Source organism: Apiospora kogelbergensis, assembly GCF_038363985.1.
Source record: "Apiospora kogelbergensis strain CBS 113332 chromosome Unknown utg000009l_segment0_segment0, whole genome shotgun sequence".
Taxonomy (NCBI): domain Eukaryota; kingdom Fungi; phylum Ascomycota; class Sordariomycetes; order Amphisphaeriales; family Apiosporaceae; genus Apiospora; species Apiospora kogelbergensis.
In genome coordinates this window covers 2,779,684-2,801,833 of record NW_027117426.1, presented here as the reverse complement: position 1 = coordinate 2,801,833, position 22,150 = coordinate 2,779,684, and the positions used below count along the sequence as shown (strand labels likewise).

At 53.0% G+C, this 22,150-nt stretch overlaps 8 protein-coding genes across 8 annotated transcripts; 5 read left to right on the top strand and 3 right to left on the bottom strand.

Moving 5' to 3' along the window:
* Nucleotides 1–161: 161 nt before the first annotated feature.
* Nucleotides 162–1,899, bottom strand: PG998_013970 (uncharacterized protein; the record flags this gene model as incomplete). Its single annotated transcript, XM_066880786.1, has 2 exons — nt 162–1,574; nt 1,642–1,899. 2 exons carry the CDS (start codon nt 1,897–1,899, stop codon nt 162–164), a joined length of 1,671 nt encoding a protein of 556 aa, XP_066724925.1.
* A 564-nt stretch (nt 1,900–2,463) lies between these two features.
* Nucleotides 2,464–4,114, bottom strand: PG998_013969 (uncharacterized protein; the record flags this gene model as incomplete). The annotated part of the gene is made up of 4 exons (XM_066880785.1): nt 2,464–2,684; nt 2,745–3,180; nt 3,242–3,568; nt 4,100–4,114. 4 exons carry the CDS (start codon nt 4,112–4,114, stop codon nt 2,464–2,466), a joined length of 999 nt encoding a protein of 332 aa, XP_066724924.1.
* Nucleotides 4,115–5,135: 1,021 nt separating this feature from the next.
* On the top strand, nt 5,136–5,520 carry PG998_013968 (uncharacterized protein; the record flags this gene model as incomplete). The annotated part of the gene is made up of 2 exons (XM_066880784.1): nt 5,136–5,355; nt 5,417–5,520. The coding sequence occupies 2 exons, from the start codon at nt 5,136–5,138 to the stop codon at nt 5,518–5,520; spliced, it is 324 nt and encodes a 107-aa protein (XP_066724923.1).
* Nucleotides 5,521–6,233: 713 nt separating this feature from the next.
* PG998_013967 (uncharacterized protein) lies at nt 6,234–7,892 on the top strand (the record flags this gene model as incomplete). The annotated part of the gene is made up of 1 exon (XM_066880783.1): nt 6,234–7,892. One exon carries the CDS (start codon nt 6,234–6,236, stop codon nt 7,890–7,892), a length of 1,659 nt encoding a protein of 552 aa, XP_066724922.1.
* Nucleotides 7,893–8,881: 989 nt separating this feature from the next.
* Nucleotides 8,882–10,954, bottom strand: PG998_013966 (RNA methyltransferase; the record flags this gene model as incomplete). The annotated part of the gene is made up of 1 exon (XM_066880782.1): nt 8,882–10,954. The coding sequence occupies one exon, from the start codon at nt 10,952–10,954 to the stop codon at nt 8,882–8,884; it is 2,073 nt and encodes a 690-aa protein (XP_066724921.1).
* Nucleotides 10,955–11,195: 241 nt separating this feature from the next.
* Nucleotides 11,196–12,262, top strand: PG998_013965 (uncharacterized protein; the record flags this gene model as incomplete). Its single annotated transcript, XM_066880781.1, has 3 exons — nt 11,196–11,367; nt 11,535–12,118; nt 12,173–12,262. 3 exons carry the CDS (start codon nt 11,196–11,198, stop codon nt 12,260–12,262), a joined length of 846 nt encoding a protein of 281 aa, XP_066724920.1.
* Nucleotides 12,263–12,529: 267 nt separating this feature from the next.
* Nucleotides 12,530–17,466, top strand: PG998_013964 (chromatin remodeling complex subunit (Chd3); the record flags this gene model as incomplete). Its single annotated transcript, XM_066880780.1, has 2 exons — nt 12,530–12,532; nt 12,748–17,466. The coding sequence occupies 2 exons, from the start codon at nt 12,530–12,532 to the stop codon at nt 17,464–17,466; spliced, it is 4,722 nt and encodes a 1,573-aa protein (XP_066724919.1).
* An 879-nt stretch (nt 17,467–18,345) lies between these two features.
* On the top strand, nt 18,346–20,672 carry PG998_013963 (uncharacterized protein; the record flags this gene model as incomplete). Its single annotated transcript, XM_066880779.1, has 3 exons — nt 18,346–19,167; nt 19,277–19,318; nt 19,518–20,672. The coding sequence occupies 3 exons, from the start codon at nt 18,346–18,348 to the stop codon at nt 20,670–20,672; spliced, it is 2,019 nt and encodes a 672-aa protein (XP_066724918.1).
* Between the last annotated feature and the right edge of the window lie 1,478 nt (nt 20,673–22,150).

Below are 22,150 nucleotides of genomic sequence, written 5' to 3'. Positions count from 1 at the left end.
CGGGTGCCATTCCTCGAGCAAGTGATTCACAGACCTATACTATCACTATAGATCTACTTCCCCATCTTCATTCCTTAGACCTAGACTCCGCCACCTCCGCCACCTCCCCGAGCCTCCCAACCAGTTTGTCTCTTTTTTTCTCCTTCTCTACTTTTCTCAGTTTACAGCGCCCGCATATCAAACAAGAGCCCACCCTTCTCTTCCGCCACGTCCACCGTATCCCGTAGCCGGGCCTGCACGAGCCGCTCCTCCGTGAGTTCATACTCGGGCGGCAGGTCGACCTCGTCGAGCCCCGTCATCATCTCGGCCACGGCCTTGGCGCACAGTGCTGCGTTTGGCATGCCGTGGCCCGTATAGCCAGCGCATAGCCACAAACCGTCCCCTCCACCCGCGGACGGCGGGACGGGGCCGACCCACGGGTTCGCGTCGCGCGAGTAGCCCATGATGCCCGACCATTCGTGCGTGGCATCGAGGTCCTGCTTGTTCTGGCCGCCGAGGTCTTTCTTATCCGGTTGGGTGGCTGCTTCCTGGGCAGATTGGATATCGATGTGTAGTTTATCCACCCCGGAGATCGGTTGTTCTGCTGAGGCCTGGTGGTCCTGGGGTACGTTTTGACGGTGCACTTCGGCTTCGATTTCCCCTGGTGCGGCGCGGAGCTTGAGATCCATGGCCGCTGATAAACTGCCACGCAACCACCACTTCACGGGCTCGTCGATGCTCGAGTCATCCCAAACGCCTACAGCATGGTTCTTCGCCAGCTGGCGTCCGCCTCCCAATATGAGCTCCGATTGAGGAGGAGGGCGCTGTACAAGGTAATCATCGCGGCGCATTATTCCTTCATCGCCTTTCTCGCCCATCAGGTAGAATGTGTGACCTATGTCTAACGGTGGGTCTCCCTCCTTGGCCTCGTAAGGAGGCTTCAGGCTAGCGATCTGGCCTCGTGTGGGGACGAGAACGTCGGCGAACTGGGGAAGAAGGTGAGAAGTATAACCATTGGTGGCAAGAAGAACGCTTTTCGCCATAATGTGACCTCGCGATGTGTGAACGATCCAAGTCGGGTGACACGCGGCCTCAGGCGTGGTGGGACTAGATAAGTTGGGCGGCGGCTCGACCTTCTGAAGCCCCGTCACCGGAGTATTCGTCTGCAGGTTGAATCCGCCGGCCTTTGTCGCTAGAAGCCGTTCCAACACGAAAGCGACCAGCTTGTAGGGCCATAAGCTTGCGGCATTCCACTGCACGACCGCTCCCTCGGCAGTAGGGATCCTTAAGCCTTCCAACGTCAACTCCTTCCTCTCGCCTTCGAGCAGATATGCCGGGGATCCGGCGACGCCCTTGTTCACCACCGCGACATTAGCTGCGAGATCTGGGTAGGACTCGCTTAGGCGGTTGATGACATCTTTGGCCAGATCAAACAGTGGTGCACTGTAATAAGCATGCACACCAGACGTAGAATGCCAATCACATGGGATAGAGTATTCCTCGACGATAGACTTCAAGTACGAGTATGTTCGAAGCTCGAATGAAGCAATATGTGGCGGCGCCGCGTACATGGCCGGCTGGCAATGACCGCCATTCTATATTCTTCGTTAGCTCCTGTCCATCTTCGGAATCCCCAAAGAGAAGGGAAAAAAGGGAGCCTACTCTGCCGGTCGCCCCGAAGCAAGCCTCCCTAGCCTCCAGCATTACAACGTTCAGCTCGGGCTTGCGCTCCTTCAACGTATGAGCTGCGAAGGCGGCCGTGATGCCGCTCCCCACTATGACCACATCGGCGGAGGCGGGGAGTTCGGGAGTTGTGCGGTGGCCCAGGAGCTTTTCGGAGGGCTCTTTCAACCAATACGACTTGGATGGATTGGACACAGGCAGACCTGCTTGGCCCGAAAATAGTTGAGGCTCAGACATGGTGTTTTGTACAGCCAATGCGCCAAGATAGACAAGAGAAAGTAATGGGAAGTAGATGTTGCCTTCGAGTCGACAGTTGAACAAAGTAGCGGATGGGTTTGTAGGTGGGGCGTCCTGCCTGACCTGACAACGACAATTCCCTCCAATGATTTTATACTTGCTAGTCAAAAGTGATCATCTCCGAGCCGATCTTCAGCTTTTTGGTATCATTGCGCATTACGAAGATTGGTGTTGTGTGTATGGGAATTAACAAATCATCGCGCTTTCCATTGTGTTAGATTCCGATGCCATCATGGCCCCGCTGTTGAGCGCCATTACTGAAGACCCTCGTCGGTTCCTTGCTTTTGCTTTGTAGACAAGGTGCCGTTTCAAAAGCTACCGATCAAGATATTTCTGAAGCATGACATCCATCTGTATCATGAGTTCATGGGTCTATGTACTCGTAGCGACCTCTCTGCGTACCTCTCTGCGTAGTACCCCGAGTCGAATGAAATACACAAAAGCATTTTCCTTGCCATTCCAACCAGAGCCACCAGATAAAACGCCATGAAGGAGAATCCCCGCTTAACCAGTTCGCATCTTTCTTCTCTTGCCGACTTGGGCAGAGAAACCTGTCTTGATTGCTGTGACGGAACGACGCGAGCCGCAATGGTGGCAGTTGATGAAGTACAGGCGGTTCTCTCCCTTGTTGAGCTCCGTATCGGCCGATCGGCACGTCTTGCAAGTGACATACTCGATGATGTACTTTCGCAAGACGTTTTCAATCTGCTTTTGCTGGAAACGACCTAGTAACGAGGTTAGTTAGCTGAAGACTACCAAAACCAATCGCACAACAAAAAACTTACCCTTGATGACCAGCTGGCCAGCGCCAGCTGTGGAACCACTTGTACCCAATTCGGCAAACAGGTAAGACGTCACATGCTCCTCGGAACGCTTCATGCGCTTGCAAATGTCCGGGAGATTGCCAAAGATGGTCTTCTTGTTGCCTTCGCGCATGCACTGCGGGGGAGGGATCTTATAGTTCTTAGATCCCGATGACGCGTGATCGGGGTTCTTCTGGGAGAGTAGGCTGAAGAAGCGGCTGAGCAGAAGATCGTAGCTGATAGGCTTGGTCTCGTCATGAGTCCAGATACCAGTGCCCTTGTCCATATCGCCAGTTTGCTCTTCTTTGGGTTCTTCGGCCTGGTCCTCGGGGGCCTCCTCGCCCATCTCCAAAGCCGCGATCTTGGCAGCGAGATCATCCTCCTCAGTCTTCTTGGACTTCTTCTTCTTCTTCTTCATCTGCTCGGTTCGTTAGCATAGCTGCGCCTGACCAAGGGCATGGGATTCGAAGGGCACGCACTGTCAGATCAAGACCGCCCTCGTCGGCGGCAGCCTCGCCATCGGCGTCCTCGGTCTTCTTGGACTTCTTCTTCTTCTTCTTCATCATAGAAAGGTCCAATCCATCCTCGGCGGGTGCTTGCTCCTCGACTGGTGCTTCGTTCGGGTTAGTAAAGGCTCCTAGGGCGTCAGATAACGGCGGCGTACTCGGGGCATGAGACTGCGCCGAGTCCTGGGCTACTTCAGCGGATGCCATCTTGGTAACTTTTCCGTCGGCTTCGACAACGACAGCTTCTGTATCAAACACAACCGATTTGCGTTGCTTGCGGTCGGGAGTATCGGGGTGGTCCTGTTTGATCGAGTGAGTTAGTTGTTGCGGTGAAAACTGGAGCTTGCGATAAAAATCGTCGGCTCGTTCGAAGTATCGAAAGGGGGGCGATTGAGTACAAATTGGCAATGGAGACCAATGAATGAGGTTGTTTGGTCACTGGGAGGTTGCAACTCTGGCTTTGTCTCCCTCGAATACGACAGATGGGGTTATGACTCTTTCCCACGCACCCTAGGACCGTCTCGGAATTTTTGGTGCGTTCTCGCCGCTCAGAAAAGGTGGGGGAGTGCTCATCCAGAGCAACAGAGCGAAGGCGGGATTGGTGGGGTTAGGCCTCTGCAGGTGAGGCCAAGGCAGAGATAAGGATAAGCCACGCTCACGCTTGCAGCTTTGGCCCTTTGGAGGGGAGGGGAGGGTGTATTGTAGTTCAGAGAAAAAAGGGCGCGTCTACCATCAGCTGACGAGGCTGATTCAGAGGTGCTAATACACCACAGGGCCCGGTGCCAGAAGGGGATAGACACACGCGCACACACACACGGTCGCATTACTTACCTCTGTCGCATCCATGGTTGCAAAGGCAGTAGAGAGCGTGCCTAGGGGTTCAGATAGGTAACGAGGTCTCCCCGAGTATCTGGCCTATATCCCGTCCTGTGGTGTGACTATGATGTGACGATAGCGAAAACTCCTTATGGGATGTCCTCTGGAAGCCGGTGCGGAATGCGATGCGTGCTGTAGGATGATGTACGGAAGTACAAGAAAGTGTCAGGTCCAGGTGGTGGTGGTGTGCAGTAGATGATTCGCAGTCGAACGTAGCTTGGCCGCCTCTTTAATTCAGGTAGTGTCTCCGTGTGGCGGCGGTTGGTGGTGGTTCTTGGTCTGATCCGTTTTCCAGGAAGTCAGGTTTTCGCAAGAGCCGGATGATGGAGAATTCGTCCTCGCAAATGACGTTAGGCGCAAACGTCCAACATTGATCGATTGTCTGGTTGATTCGACTCTGTCGGTTGCTACCTCCTATGTACCTCCCTCTGACTCAGCTTGGGAGGTGACTGGAATGGCTTGACGGACGAGCCAGTCCAGTCGTCCAGTTGTCCAGTTGTCCAGCACCAGCAGCGCCAGGTGCTTCCTTGTCGCACCGCCTAATATCGCCCATCACATATGTACATATTGGTTTGTCAACAGCCTATTAGTAGCAGCCCAACCCGAACATGTTGGAAGTCCATGCCAAGTCTGGTACCTAAGCTGGAGCTAAGACCGACCGCCCCCTGTTCGTTCATCATCGGCTTGCAAATCGGAACCGCCAATCAGCGGGCCGCCGCACCTGCTGCAGAGTGACGATTGATGCTCCCGGCAAGCTTGTACTGCAACGATGTATTGACCGCGGTTCAACTTCCACGCCATCGCAATCCGACGAGAACCCCATCACCGCCCCCCCAAACCACCAGCCGCACCTAGACTTCCCAGCGGTCTGAGTATACGCGCTTGCTGTACATGCAATTAGATCTCCTGTGAGTCTGGGATAGCAGCTTCCGCGTAAGCCAGCCGACTCTGCACCTTTCTCCCAGCTACCGTCCGCCTTTCCGCACACAACATGTCGATGTCCGACTCGTTCGCCATGCCCGACGCCTCGGCCTCGGATCACGATGAAATCGACTCGTTGCCTTCCGACTCGACGGAATCCTTTGTATCCGAGGACGACGCAGATGCGCAGCAAGAGTGGGAACGGAGCTTAGAACAACTCGAATTGCTCTTGACGATGATCCTCATACCCTTTGCCGGCAAATATTTTGGGCGTAAATTCGCCTATTGGAGTACGCCCCCCGTTGCCCGCCCTATCGAAGAAGTAGCGTAGTGCTGATACTTACAAACCAGGTTGGGGAAGATACATGGAATGGATGCATAACGTCGAGGTAAAAATCACTGGAAAGACGGCCTTCAAGGCGGCTGGTGCAGTCGAAGCTGCCTCGAGTCTTTGATCGATGCGGATATATCAACACCTATTGTTTGTGAATATTTTACGGCTTGAGCGGCACATACAAGAGCGGCCAGCTAACAACGGTCATCGTGGCATTATGGGCGTTTTACTACACAGGCCTGGGTTATGTGCATATTAGAGATGCATCTCACGAACGAAAACTGCTGAGCCTCGACTAGACGGGTCTCACATACACGCTGATGGGATCATCAATATCCTACCTGCATAGAAATCACAAGGAAACTTCTCCATCCCGCTATCCAGCAGATGCCACACCATGTGCTCTCCGTACCCATTCTTGATCTCCCTACCCCGTGCACGGACTTTAGCACAGCATCGCGAAACATCCACCCTAGTTTCATATCCTCCCCTTACAGAAACCCAACTAGCCAGTCGTATTGAAAGCTTCGATGGGTGCAGTGTCTTTGTTTCCTATATAGCTTGCACGGGACCCCGGGGTTGCGGTTAGTTTCTCTTTCCGCCTTCGGTATCCCACTGATACTACTTGGACTTCCTCAACCATCAGACCTCAAGGCTTTAGGTCGTATCGTGACGTGGTTTACAAGGTGACTACTTGCCTTGGGCCGCGGAGGAAGTGGTTGGTCCTACGTTATTTCGTCTTCATATTTGTTTTAATTTATAACGTGTAGGGCACGTTTGAGAAGGAAAGGATTCTTAGCAATATCTAAGTTACCTACCTCTGTGGCTATCAAGATGCCGTCAACAATTTCAGGCCATGAAGGCTCCAAGGAATCAAGGCACCTCTCGCCAAATGGGTGGACAGCCAAACCAACATTGGCCACCCAGCAACTTTCGTCAGCACAATGGTTACGGCAGAAGCTCCCACGTTCTGGGCAAAGAATAGCTATGTACCTTGCGGTCTCCCTGCTATGCGCTTTCGCGGTTCCCATGTTATCGAGCACCGGCAGTGGCGTGCCGCCGATGGAAGTAAAGGATGGCTTATATCAGCCGGTCGAGCAGCTATCATGCACCGACTCCTTCTGGCTTCCAGACGGCGGGTGCGGCATCGAAGGGGAGAAGTGCCATCCTTTTTCCGACCATGTGCTCGCGTTCCGGTGTCCGGCCAACTGCGTTGCCGGTGCCAAAAATACCAGATTCGCGGGCAGCAGCTCAAAGGGGAAACCGCACCACGTCGGGCCCGAGACTATCACGGACGGCCGCCCCTTGGTGGTGGGTGCCGGTCCCTACTTCCGCGCTGACTCGCATATCTGCGCCGCGGCCGTGTACAGCGGCATCCTGGATGACGCAGAGGGCGGCTGCGCCATTGCGACCACGAGTGGCATGACTAGTATGTTCCCGGCCGGCTCGCCCGACTACGGTGTCACACCTGTGCCGCTCCGGACGTACTTCCCCATGGCGTACCGATTCAAGTACGATTCCGGCCTTGTGTGCGGTAGACGGCAGGAACGGAACAGTAGCAGCAGCTCGGGTAACCGACAGTGGACGGCCGTGCTGCCTCTTTTGGTAGCTGCCGCGTATACGGCGCTAGTCTCCCTCTTTGCCAGCTCGACTATGGTGCAGGCGCTCTCAGCGGCGGCGGCCGGCTTTTTGGCGACACGCGGGGCTATGGGCGGGCCAGATGTGATCGCTCTGCCGGTTCATTTTAGGACTGCGGCTAGGTCCGGGCGCTTCTTGCCAGCCACCGGCGCTTTCTTAGCCACGCTGATGGGCATTGTGCTCATCATACGCTTGTCAGCGCGAGGGTCGCCACCGAGACTTGCCGCAACGTACGACAGAGCCGCTTTATGGCTCGGTGCGTTTTGGTTAGGACTCCTGTCCATGCCTCTTTTCCCATGGGTACCGTCTGCTCCTCTAGCCACTCCTATGTACTATTGGGCCATAGCACTTCTCATCCTGCTGTCAGAGGCAAAGCTGCAGGATCGCATGCGTTCAGGCCTCCAAGCATTGCTTACCGGTCTATTTGTGTATAGCATTGCCAGCGCAGGCCTCGCCTTGCCTTTCTCATCTTACTCATTAGCATCCCATGCTAGCCATTTACGCTTGGCACCACCGACCTTTGTCCCAAGCCCGAGCTATCCACAGATTCTCGAACCGGAAATCAGTGTCGGCTTCGGTGGCTCCAACGCCACCTTCACCTGGCGCAGCCCTGTGCCAGACGGTGTGGACGGGATCAGCATGCTTGTCAACGACGTGGAGCGCGAACGCAAATCATTCACCTCGGGGGCAGGAGGCAAGAACGACCAATACGGATCGTTCGAGCTGAGGAGGACGCCACAGGCAGTGCCTGACTATATCCGCTTCAGCTGGCTACAAAACGACCAGTTGCTCGGGTGGTCTGAAGCGGCCACCTGGGAGATAGATGGTGCTTGGAGCGGGATTGGTCGTGGTTGAAGGGAATGCCTCTCGCACAGATTACATTAAGGTTGCATAGTTTATAGAGCCAAGATCAGAAGGAAAAGGGGGCACATAATTTAACAACTTAACACAGGTGTAGGTGCTCTGAGAATTGGACAGCATTTCTTTGGCAAACCTCTATTGATCTAGCTATGGTGTGAAATAATGAATGTATTTGCATAAGGCACAAGGCACTCGTCCTTAGCTAAATTGGAAGTTGAAGTATTTAGATAGTGAAGGTGGTTCATTGTTTCTGAAAGCAGGCTCTTAATATCTCCAGCATAATTAAATCAAGTTGAACGAAGAAAACACTGGCCGGTGAAGGAGGTGGGCGCTACATACATGGAATGATCAAGCATAGCTGTGTTACAGTACTTGAGTCTTTACCAGACTTTAACCGATGAATATTGGTCAGCTGCATGATATTAAGTATGTCCAAAAGTTGTATCGTCTCCTCCGTTCAAAGTTACCGGTGCCCCTGAGATCGAACTCGCTTGATCACATGTCTATCCATCTGTCGTATCGTAATTCGCTACGCATTTTCAGAAAACCCCCTCTTATACGTTGGATCATCTTGACGACCATAAATACAGTGACGAGATTAATGTGCATTTTCCAACAGATGCTCTGACCTGACTTCCGAAAGAATGCAAGCGGCAATTGCGCTTCAGATACACACATCTGCCTTGGACTTGCGGGTGTTGTACTTGGTAAAATAAGACTACATGCCGATAAATGATATCCCACGCCGTTGCTGTCATACTGGTTCCAGGGCTCGTTAGTTCATCAACTCACAGATACTTTGCGGAAGCTATAAGACACAAGGATGGTGAGAAAGGTTTGACTTTATTCTTTCTATCGACACCATCAATGACAGCGAGGGATATTTCTAAGTATTCATACAGTAGAGGTTACAACTAAGTGTACAAGATATTATTCTACATCTCAACCGTGCCGAATGGCGTTCGTTCAATCGTCTATTCTCATCACCATAACTTGTCGTCATTCTCAAGAGCGACTGTCTCCTCCTCAATCTCGAAGCCCTGCGACTTCTTGAGGAAAGACGAGCAGAGGATACCGGTCGCCACACTGACGTTGAGACTGTCCACGGTGCTCAGCAGGCCAGCCGCACCGGGAATTGAGACCTCGAAGTCGGCGGCCCGCCGGACCTGTTTGCCGAGACCTTCACCCTCGCTGCCCACCACGAGGATAGTCGGTTGCGTCGAGAGCGGGTCGTAGGACTCGAGGCGTTCGAGCGTCAAGTGCGAGTTGCCTCTGGACCGGGGTCCTGCGGCGACGGATGCGTAGATCATCCAGCCGGATTCTTTGGAGCATTCGATGAAGCCGAGGGTGGAGTCGACCGAGTACAGCGGGATGACCTCGGAGGCACCCGCCGAGGCCTTGAGCGCCACGGGCGTCAAACTGGCCGAGCTGTGCTTGGTGATCGCTACTCCCGTAACACCGAGGAATCCTGCGGTGCGAAGGATAGCACCTAGGTTGCCAGGATCCAGAATGCCGTCTAGGAGAAGGATAAAGGGCTTACGATCCCGAGGGCCGCGATAGGGAATAAAGTCAGGTGATCCGTTGATAGTTGCATCCTCCTCTGATTGGTATGCCAACTCAACGCTGAAACCAGCCTTGTCAGGGTCTTCAGAGAGGGGGCCCAGAGCCTTCAAGGGAAGTTGTGGGAGAGGAGACGCCTCCAGCACACAGCCGTTGTGCGGCCGCCCACCCGCCATTTTGTCCATGCTACGCAGGCCATCCTTGTCTCTGATCTTTTGGACCCGGATATCCTTGGCCATGGCCAACTTCTCCAGATGGATGTCCTGGGACAGATTTTGTCTATCCTCTCCAGCATATATGTATAGCACATATACCTTCCTTCCGGAGCTTTTCAGCGCTGCTTCCACGACAGAGCGCCCGTACAAGAACTGGGAGGCTGCTGTGGTATGGTGGACACGGACCGGGAGATCGTCACCGGGGGTAAACCGCGCTTCTCTGTCGGCGACCCTGCGCTCGTAGCCACTGCCAGGTTGCTGTTCCTCACCTCTTCCGAAATCGCGCGGTCTCCTTTCCTGCCCTTCCCACGGCTTCCGCTCCCCCATCGGGCCGTCACCGGGCGAGCCTCTTCTATGCTCAAAACCGCCACCCCCTCTTCTGGGTGCCGAGTCAGGCGACCTCGATTTGAAATCATCACTCCTTCCTCCGAGCGAGCCTCTTTTATGCTCAAAATCACCACCCCCTCTTCTGGTTGCTGAGTCGAACGACCTCGACTTGAAGTCTTCATTCTTTCCTCCGGACGAGAAGTTTGCCGATCGATCGAACCCGCGGCCGCTACGGCTAGAGGTAGAATCAAACGACCTCCTTTGGGGGTTACCACGGCCTCTTCCAGAGAAGTCTCCCGATCGGGTATTGGAATCACGATCAGGTCGCTTATAATTAGAACCCGACCGTTTGCGATCAAATTCTCGACGCCCTTTGCTTTCTTCAAACTTCTTTGGGGTAGACCCATAACCCCTGTTCTCCCTTTTATTATCGAAAGAAGACTCGAAGCGGTCGAAGTTAGAGTTAGACTGCCTACTCGTCCGTCGCTCGTCGGAGGGAGGAGCGCTCGGGCGAAATTGGTCGGCCTCGCCTAAGGCATCCAGTCGGTCTCGCAGCGGGCCATTCTTTATCTGGTACACGAGACTCTTCTTCCCGAACGAGCTCTCTGGGTCGTTGAAGCGTGCGCGCCTCGATTTCGGCTCGGGACCGTCGTAGGTGATATCCTTCTTTCCCTTGGAGATTTTGTAGGATGGCTTTTCAAAGCTGGATTCGCCTCTGGAGCGAGAGGCGGGGCGGCCAGGTTTCCTTTCGCGGCTCGAGTCCTTAGTATAGAGGGCGGTTGGCTTGAAGCCTTGAGGCCGAGACTTTTCAGAGTCGCGCAGACCACGATGGATAGCCGAGAGAGAAGAGTGTCTTATCGACACCTGGTGCACATTTCTGAGCAGAACTGGCGATCTTGATAGAGATAATACATTGTGTCTACAGGGAGAGCACAGAGCGTTAGGAAATCTCATTGCATGGTCCGGAGTTCAGCAAATGAACTTATTAAGTGGTGTGTGATATGCAGAGTACATGGCTTCTTCACCCACCTGCCATGCCAAATACCTATTTTTTTCTCTCTTGCACTTTGCAAGGCCCCGGGCCAAGTGGGGCCTGGATGACGGGACCCCGAAAATCCTACCAGCTTCCAGACCAATAAATATGTGGACCACATAACCCCCGTAGCTAATAAGCTTTTGGCGCGTTGTTGCAGCCATGTGCGACTTCGACCAGTATTCGACATCGCAACCCCCACGCGTCGGGTTTAATGGAATTTCCAATTGGAAGCGCGTCGCAAAGCTACAGCTTGGACTTCATGCCTCAATTTCATATCGCATGATCCCCCAGTCTGCAGACCGTTCCCTTTCTACAGCAGGGCTCCGTTTTTGTACATACCAACTTCTCTTCGATTTTGATTCTCCTGGACTTTCTTACTGTATATGCGCGATACCTCGACTTTTGTTTGGCATCCTTGAGTGGTATCGATCAAGCCCCCACCAGTCCCTTACCAGCGACTTATTTGCGTTGGCCATGCCCTTCTACAACCAACAATAGGCCGACTGAGGAGGATGCTGGCAGATTTGGGGCGCACCGTAACGACTGAAGACTCTCTTGGCGACAACGGTATGAACAACTTCGTGTTTGATATGTCGGATGTTGGCGCAATTGAGGCAGATCCGATGGATATCGATGCAGCCGCAGCTCTGAACCAACACATCTTGGACGATGTGAACGCTGGTCTTCAAGCACCGACAGCTGATAGCGTTGTTGATTCGGGCAGCTCACCAAATCATCACGCGATTGCTCTGCAAGATCCCGAAAATGACGAATTTGTAGCCGGCGTGTTATCCAATAATGAAGAAGTTGAGAAGAGGCCCAGTGCCGATAGCGCCTCAGACGTCGAGGATGACGCCGGTGATATGGAGGATCAAGAAGAATCAGAAGACGTCGGCAGTCAACTCCCAGAAGGAACAAAGCCGAGACTATTCCCGATTGAGGTCGTCTTGTCTCCTCCAGCAGATCCCGACTCGTACAGGATACTTCCTCCCAGTATGACAGTCGAGAAAGTAATAAGGGAGGTTGAGCAGGACGGCGAGGTCTGGTACGAAGTTGAGTTTGACGATGGCCGCGCCGACATAGTAAGTGAGAATCTCTTAAAGTAAAATCATCCTGGGGTGACTACACATTTGCAGTTAAGTAGACCTCATGCCTACTGCACTTTCGGCGCTTTCCGCTACCTCACTTTCCCTCTTCCCATCAACTCCAGATGTGCAGTGGACTGACTGGCTGCTGCACCTTCCTTTACGATCACCTTTCCCTTTACGTTTACACACTCTCTCTGTCTCTACGTACTGCATACCAAGTATTCACCCAACCTCCTACCTGATTGTCCTCCCTCCCAGCTCCTCGCATGAATCCTCTCGGCTTCTCTTTTGTACTGGAAAAGTTATGAGTCGTGCATGAATCTGGGTACTTCATTGACCATCATCACTTCAATTGCATCTCACACCCCGGCCCCCACCAACTGAGAACTTCAACGACCAGACAAGATGGTATGTCAATAGCAAGTGCAGGACTAACAATCCGATTGTTTTGGGTGCCTGTGAGCTTGTGCACTCAGGCCTTCTACTTCTGTCTACCGTGGTTTTGCATGTTACCTTCGCCACGATTTGGTTTCTGAACTCTTTTGGTCCTGCTTTCCAAGTCTTACAAACATATTTCTCTCCACAACCTTGAATCGCAAGTCACTGACATAACTGAATTACAGGTGGCTTACGATGAGCTCTATGAGCTGGAGCATGGTAATCACTCTCTAAACATATTCCAGCGCAGCCAACGGCTCCCTTCGGAGCACAGCGCTATTGGGCACGCCGCGATGGGGCGCACATTCCCCGAGGATGAGTATTCAGACTCAGAAGACTCAGATTCGGACCGACCAAGCAAGAAACGGCTTCGGACCAGAACTCCAGTCCGTCGAAGTCAGAGACAGACAACCTCGCCAGGACAAGCATCGGTAGACCACAAACTTGACAGTGGACACGGTGGATCTTCAGATGAGGACAACGGTAGGGCTGACTTGGATGATGAAGACGATGAGCCTTTCAGACTCAGGCCTCGTGAGCCTCAGGCAGCAACAAGAACCAGCAAGAGAGTAACGAGGGCTTCCAACAGCACGCAGCCCAAGATAACCACTGCCTATGCTCAATTACATTCTTCTGAAGATGAGCTGGCAAATGACTCGGACGACGATACTACTTTCCGCCCGGTTGTATCGGACCTTGGACCCACCAAACGATCCTCTGCTCGGAAGAGAAAAAGTGTAGCGAGATACAGCCGGCCGCAGCACCGCAAGGACCGAGATTCATCAATCGAGTTTGAAACCAATACTCGAAGATCAGGAAGGACTGCCGCAAAGAACTATGCTGTGCCCGATGTCGACGATGATTACGTGGTCTATGAGGACAAGAATGATGCAGCTCCAAAGCATGTCTCCGTCAAAGAGATATTCAAGCCTCTCGATTCAGAGTCAGACTTTGCAAAGATGCATTCTCATGAATGTAGTGTTTGTCAGGGCAAAGCAAATGCTGGCAAAGGCGTTCTCGTCTATTGTCAAGGCTGTTCCTACGCGTTCCATAAGGTCTGTCTCGGCATTCGATCTCAGCGAGAGCACAGAGTCACAAAGATTGGCCATGATGACTTCGTACTGCAATGCCGAATCTGCGTCGGCGTCCACCGCAAGAAAGATGAGAGTGCACCGGATCATGCCATGTGTCAAATATGCAAGCTCAGCAACCCTTCTTGTTCTGAATTCTCGACCAAGAAAACCCCGAAACAAGAGGAAAAACTCCGCGAAGGGAATGAAGGAGAAGACCCCATAACACCAGTTGATCCCAAGTTGATTCACAACGCCGAATCACTTCTATTCCGATGCTCAACTTGCAAGCGGGGTATTCACTTCGACCACCTGCCTCCTCTCACCAAGGACGGTGAGATTGCTAGTGATATTCGCGCTGATAGACTCGACGAATACGCTATGGTGGACTGGAAATGCAAGGACTGCGTGGAATCGACCAATAAAATCCATGCCTTGGTTGCATGGCGACCGGTTGATGAAAGCATTTACATCGAGGGTCAGACGTGTTTTCAGCTTACTGAGGATGCCAAAGAATACTTGGTCAAATGGGATGGGCGTTCCCACTTCCACGATACCTGGATGCCTGGTGCCTGGGTCTTCGGTGTGGCTGCAAGTGCAATGCGCTCGGCCTTTGCCAAGCGAGATGGCAATCTTCTACCCAAAATGACCACCGAGGATGCTCTCGAGGAAGAGTGGCTGTTAGCTGATGTCTTGCTCAGTGTAACCTATCACAAAAACACAACTAACACTCACAAAGCCAAGGACTTGGCCCGTTTATCAGACATAAAGGAAGTCCATGTGAAGTTTCAAGGGCTCAGCTACACAGAGGCTGTCTGGGACTCGCCTCCGCCTAAGGATTCGGGTGCGCCTTGGGAAGCATTTTGTGCAGCGTACGAAGAGTACATCGAAGGGGTGTATTTCCCAACCGTAACAGACAACAAGATGAAAGAACGTATCCAGCAATATCGTTCCCTGGACTTCAAGAAAGAGTGTGCGCTCAAAGGAGGACTTCAGCCTCCCGGCCTTAAGCGCGGCAAGCTGATGGAGTACCAAATGGAAGGTGTCAACTGGCTTCTCTTCAATTTTCATCAGAAGCGCAACGTCATACTGGCGGACGAAATGGGTCTGGGGAAGACTGTCCAAGTGGTAGCCCTCATCAGTTCTTTGGTAGAGGACAAGCCGAATTGCTGGCCTTTCCTCATCGTCGTACCCAATTCAACATGCCCTAATTGGCGGCGTGAATTGAAGCAGTGGGCTCCTGGTTTACGAGTTGTGACTTATCACGGTGGAAAAGAGGCACAGCAACTCGCATATAATTATGAGCTATTCCCAGACGGCGCTCAAGGCGGCATGAAGGCTCACGTTGTCATTTTATCCTATGAGGCAGCAGTTGAGGCCCGCACAACCTTCCGCAACGTGAACTGGGCTGGTCTTATCGTTGATGAGGGCCAGAGGCTCAAGAACGACGAGAGTCAACTTTACCTCGCTTTGCAGAGTATGAAGATACCTTTTAGGCTTCTGCTTACTGGAACGCCTCTACAGAACAACAAGCGAGAGCTGTTCAATCTTCTGCAGTTCGTCGACCCTGCTCATAATGCTGAGGAACTTGACGCAAAGTTCGCAGAGTTGACCAAGGACAATATTCCTGAGTTGCACTCAATGATCCGACCGTACTTCCTCCGACGGACCAAGGTACAAGTTTTGAAGTTTCTCCCGTCCATGGCTCAAGTAATCTTGCCTGTCACGATGTCCGTTCTTCAGGAAAGGTTGTCTCGGTCGATCATGTCACGAAACCCGGATCTCATCAGAGCAATCATCTCAAAGAGCAAGGTTAAGGCTGGAGAACGAAAAAGTCTCAATAATATCTTGATGGAGCTGCGCCGTTGCTTGTGTCATCCGTTCATCTTCAGCAGCAATGTTGAGGACCGGAGCGTTACAGATGCAGCAAGGATCCAAGCAAATATGGTTGAAGCCTCTGGAAAACTGCTCCTTCTCAATGTTATGCTTCCCAAGTTGAAGAAGCGCGGCCATCGGGTACTGATCTTCAGTCAGTTTCTCATGAGCCTGACTATCCTTGAAGACTTCTTGACAGGTCTTGGGCTTGAACACTCACGCATCGATGGGAGCCTGTCCGCACTCGAGAAACAGAAGAGAATCGATGCCTACAATGCGCCCGATTCGCCATTGTTTGCCATGCTTCTATCTACGCGAGCTGGTGGTGTTGGTATCAATCTAGCAACGGCGGACACCGTCATTATTTACGACCCTGATTTCAACCCGCACCAAGACATCCAGGCCTTGTCGCGTGCTCACCGTATTGGACAGAAGAACAAGGTTCTTTGTTTCCAGCTTATGACCAAAAATACTGTAGAGGAAAAGATCATGCAGATCGGTCGCAAGAAGATGGCGCTGGATCATGCACTGATCGAGTCAATGGATGCCGGCGATGACGCCGGCGACGACCTCGAGTCCATTCTCAAGCATGGTGCTCAGGCGCTATTTGCTGACGAAGCACAAGACAAGATCATATACGATGATGCTTCGGTTGAGAAACTGCTTGACAGGACACAAGTTGAGACCACTGATACAGGTACTGATGAAAGTGCTGAAGGACAGTTCTCATTCGCCCGCATCTGGGCTAACGACAAAGGCGATCTCGATGCAAACACAAATGACGCCGGTGACGATGATTCACCAGCTGCTGAAAGTGTTTGGGACAACATCCTTAAACAACGTGAGGCAGAGCACCAAGCTGAAGTTGCTGCCAATCAGCAAACATACGGCCGAGGGGCTCGGCGCCGAGCTAATAAGGTTTACAACCTCAACGTCGTGAGTGACTTCATTGAAGGTGTTAATGACGATCTTTTAATGGAGAAACAGCAGCCACAAGCAAACGACAGCGGATCTGACATGGAGGTTGACGATGAACTTTACATCGATGGTAGGGTTGAGGAGAGCGATGAGGACGAGCACATTGATGTCACACATGGAACAGCTCCTTTGATAAAGGGCCCCAAAGGTACGAAGCGCCCTGCTGCTATCTTGACAAGTGTCACAGACATCCCGCCAAAGACAGCCCGGAAATATGTTAACAATCAACAAAGTACCGAGCCTACAAACTCCAGTGGCAATGCCACAGCTGCCACTTCCACCACCGGTACCACACCCGGTAAAACAGGCCAAGGTCGAAGCCGTGCCCCTCGGCGACGCCCAGCCCAAAAAAGGGGCCGGCCAAGGAAAAACCCGCTGCTGGTGGACAAGAGGGCTCAGAGCAAGGCACTGCCCAGCAGACCGTCTCCTCGCCAAAACACCCAACCGAGGCCACAGCAGACGAGTCTTTATCAACAGCAATGGCAGAAGATGGCCACCCACCATCCTCCTCCTTCAGTGCTGAATTCGGACTCGCAGCCGCCGGCATACAGCCACAGAATGGCGATTCAGTTGCCCAGCTTCCCGGTGCCACCCCCGCCGAGTGTTCAGCGAGCCATGGAGGCACAAGCCATGCAATCTCAGGCTCAGGGGAGCATGCCGACTCTTCATAGCACGGCCCAGCAATTTCCAGCACAGGGTGCACCTCGCACTCAAGCACATTCCCAGCCGCCTGTGCTAAATTCTAATGCACCACCCCCACAGCCAGCTCAGAACGGGTTTCTCAATAACGGACCGAATTGCATTGTTTGTAGCGGACGGCAATGTCCTGGCAACATGGTGTGTGTCAACTTTGACAGTATCAACTCGCTGCGTATTGCATTTGATGACTTGCGCAGATCCAAGGCGCCTCTGGAACATGTGCAGGCGGTCAGGAGCCACCTGTCCAAGAGGATCAAGGAGCTGCAGGCAAGAAAGAATTGAGCATGACTCATGCATGGGTCAGTAAGACAGGAAGTGCTCTCATGGATGTATGGATATAGGGTCGAATTGCTGGCGAAGGTTTGTCGCCCCGATGGCACATTGCATTACTTGCTCAGGGACTGGGCGGCCTGTTTCTCTTTGATGCAACATCGACGATCAGGCCACAGAGACAGACCTGATAGAGACAGAAGAAGTGCAGCAGATAGATAAATCAAGCAAAGATTTGTGCTACCTTTCGTTTGTGATGCTGTTTTTGACAACTCCTTAGTTACGGTGAACAACGTAATGGGTGCCATGCATGCATGTTGGTATGCCATGGCAAGCAAGTGGCGGTGACGCGAGTGATATATCGATAGGGAGGCCATGCAAGTATGCTACGTATATACCTGGGTTGGCGGGCGTTTGTCACGTGGGAGACACAAGACAAGCCTCTGCGGGTAACCGCTGGTGATGTATCTAACCTTGTTGGAAATTCTTCAGCAAACGGTCGTGATGCCAGCCCGTCCCCTTCCCTCTTGGGCCTGCCAGCCTGCCAGATTGCCTGGTCTGAACGGGGTCTGGTTGATCTAGTTTTCTTAAAGGACAGCCAGCCAGCCGGCCCATCCGTCGTCTACTTGTTCCATCCGACTCACGAGATACCTACTGGCTATGTTGCGTCCCCTTTCATCCCATCCCGGTCTACTACTTCTTGCTGCCTGTCACCGGAGCGCCTTTTCGTTTTCTCTTGGCCGCGGGTATTTCTTGAGAGTACACACCACACGGCGCGCGTTTTATAGATCAACGCCAACGCGGTCCCTCTTCGTCCGTTTGCCTCGCCTTCTAGTTCCTTCCCGTGGAGAGTATCTCACTCCCACTCTCTCGCCGAGGCCCTCGCCTACTATGGACTCCTCGCTCTTGCCAACACCGCCTGGTCCTCCCATCAACTCACCCTCTGAGGCTTCTTGTTCTTCAGGGCCGTCTCGCACTTCTACCCGGTCCACCTCTCCCGACACATCCTCGCACCGTTCGTCTCCTCTACTAGACTTTCGCCATCTCATTACCACGTCCAATATAGTTCCCGAGACCGACCACATCCCTACCCTTGCGGGCCAGCAACCCTCAAACATGGAAAAGACCACCTCAGCCCCTGCTGCTTCTGTCGGACTGGACCATAGCACGCGTAGACCTGCCAATAAGTTCGATATCGACCAGCGCACCGGTCCTTCTGCAAACTACCAGCAACAACCCCAAGGTGGTGTTCAGGCAGGTGCTCCCATGGGCCCAGCCAATCTCGCTTCCCGAAGCCTCACTTCCAACAACTGGCGTACCCAAATCATGGCCGACGGCATGTACAACAACTTTGACCTTGCCAATCCCCAGAATCGCCCGCCGCCGCCCCCGCCGCCGCATCACTTTGGACGCCCTACTTCGGCCCAGCAACAGCAGCAGCAGCAGCAGCAGCAGCTACTGTCCCCAGCTGGCCGCTCTTATACGCCTAATGACAACATGGTCATCCCCGACGCCCTTCTGAGTAGCTGCTACGCTTATTGTTACGATCGAGGCAACGGCCAATACACTCGACTGATCCCGGCCGACATGATCCCGACACTTTGCGATGTGCCCGCACTCCAGCAGGATTGTTTGGGCATGATTGTGTTACCAGCTCCGCGAGCCCTGCCTGCAAACGGCCGATCAAGCAACATCGAGCCCGTCATGCTCAAGGTAAGTAGAACAGGACCCGATTGCGCCTTCCGCGCGTCGCCCCTGCTATACCGTGATGCTGCTGTCACATATTATTCACTACGGCGATACTGATGTGATGGTGAAACAGACACCTCCCGCCACCCCTACGTCTGCTGGCGACAATATCCAGGTAAGTCTTTGTTTGTTAACCCTGCTTTCTTTCGCACAACAAGGTATTTGCGGCGGTATAAGACTCCTGGTCTTACAGGCAGGTTTCGCAATTATGCATGACGCTTCTCGACACGTCTATCCCCTGTTTGACATTCCATCGGATCTCGGGCAAAAAAGAAGCTTAGGAAACCACAGGACTCTAGAAACTAACAAGTCAGCGCCAGGCTCATATTGACACAATCGTTGGTGTTGGTCCCCGGACGCCTACCCACTCTCATGGCGCCAACAATTCCTCCATTGCCTCGTCAACCTCGACCGGCGGCTCTAACACCGCAGCTCCTGCCTTGAACACGGAGCAGCAGCAGTCCCTGCCCCTGCGGCTTTTCAACGCCAACAGTCAGGGTCCACGACCAGCCATGGGAAATGGCGGCGGTGCCTTGGGCGATCTGAACAGTTCCATGCATGCTCCTGCCAGTCAGCACCATGGCCATGGTCCCAGTCACGGCCGCGGTCCCCAAGCCGGGGGCGGAGGAGGAGCCGGTCATGGTCATCATCATCAGCCTCAGCAGCAACAGCAGTTCCCCCAGCGTCGTCCCAAGATCTACTGCGACAAGTGGGTTCACGAGGGCGTCTGCGCCTTCACTCAACAGGGATGCAAGTATAAGCACGAGATGCCGTTCGACAAGCTGACGCAGCACACGCTAGGCTTGTTCCACGGCCTGCCCGCGTGGTGGAAGAAGCACCAAGCTGAACTGGCACGACAGCGAGACCCTTCAGATGGCGAGCATGACGGCCCTGGTCCTGATAGTGAGAGACAGGTTACCAGTTCCGAGGTTGCACGAGGCATCAGTGATGGCGGCTTTGTAGGGCGTGGAGGTAGCGGTGCAGCTATGGGAGTTGGCCACCACATCGGTCACTCTGGAGCAGCAGGTGCCGGAGGCAACCTCGCTTGGCGCCGTCCGGGCACGGGTTTTGGCAGTGGTCATGAGGAGGCTCATCATGGAGTCGGCGATCACCCTATGAACAGCCCGTCGGCGCGTGGCGGCTTGGGAAACAACCCGGCAGGCCATGGATTGCACATGGGCCAGCATCTGCGTGGAAACTCAATGGCACCCCATAGCCCCCTAGGTAAGAAGACTCTCTCCTCTTATGAACTCCTTTTTCAAAAGGAGAAAAAGAGCTCGGCGGTATCATTTGCTGACTGGTGGATGGCTATAGCTTGGAACAAATCTCCCTTCGGGCCCATCGCACCTCCGCCTTCTGCAGGCCTTGTGCTCGGTCAGCCGGCACGAGGTGTCATATCTACCAGCAACCCGTATGCTTCTCTCAGCAACATTGAAGAGAGCATGAATGAGGAGAGCAAGGGCAACTAGCCTGCTGCTGTTATAGTCACGATGTCTCTTCTGGTTGCTGGTCGACATAACATAATGGCAGCTGCCAACGAACAACCCCATCACGATTGCCATGAGCGGCATGGACGACATCGAATTCCCCTTTTCTTTTGCGTTCCCCTTTTCCCCAAGCTGGCAAGATCATTGAGTAAGGATAAGACGGACTGGGCTAGATAGTGTCTCCGCGACTTCTTTCCATTGGAAAGAACATATCAACATCAAGATCAACATCTCATACGGGCGGCGATACCCCTTGGTTGAAACCATTCATCCAGGCTACACTCGATCCATTTCACTCTCATAATTCCCTTCTTTTTCTTTCCCTGCTTTACTCACATTGCGAAATCCTCTTCTTTCCTTTACTTTCCGGACTTTATTTGACCTCTTTCGTTTATGATGATTGGAAAAGTCAGGCATATGACGAAAAGCCGAGCATTGGCCTTGCATTCACTCATTTTTACCCTTCTCATCTTTGCTTTCTATTATTCTCAGGGCAACAGGCTTCTACGAGGCGATTCAAAACACCTTGGCCATTTCAACTCCCAGGGTAGAAGGGAAGGTTAGTGAGGGAAACATCTCAAAAGCCATATGGTGCTTGATTCCCCTGTTTTTTATTTGACGATACAAGGGAGGGGGAGCCTGAAGGGGCAATAAAGTTCCATGTACTATAGAGAAGATACACAGACACCAACGAACCAAGGAGTTCCCTCCTTGGTTTATGCGATGGGAATGAGGACACGAGTTATGAACCTGCCAACTGGGACTTCTCACACCTCGCTCCTTACGATCATCGTAGCATACACGACCAACCGGACCCGTCAACGCGGGACCAATCCCGTCGAGGATACAGGGGCCCCTGCTGTCGGGTGCAGCACCTCGCAGCCTCAATCTACGCCATGCATGGACGTCGTGCCACCACACCTTTGCGGCCGAGGGACGTATTCCAAGGGAGCAACCGAGTATGTGTATCGGTTGATGTGCTATCTTGGAAATGGTTTCGTCTGAGGGTAGTTGAGAATCCAAAACTACCTGATCCTCCAGTCTCTTCCGGACGTCCCAACAGAACGGTTTCATCAAATTGGCTACGTTGGCAAATGCGTATCATGTCCTCCCCTGGTGCCAGAGCAATCAAAGCAGATTGACGTATCCCTTCTTTCCATGGGACGTGCGTTTGCCTGCTGCTTTACAGCATTCAAAGGTCCCATTGATCCGGTCTTCTCCTATGATTTGTCACAATGTCGCAAGGGGGCATTTCTGAACGCTGTGGCCTTGCACGGGAAACAGGGCGACGGCTTTGCCCGCAACCAGTTCGACCTGGATCATGATTTAGGAAGCAAGGCTTCGTGTTCCAAACCCGTCTGGCCGACTCTTCCTCTTCTCTCTACAGTTTCAGAGGCCCCCGTAAGAACACAGGTAATCCTCCTTCGCCTCCTTCTTCTTCCTCTTCCTACCAGGGACTG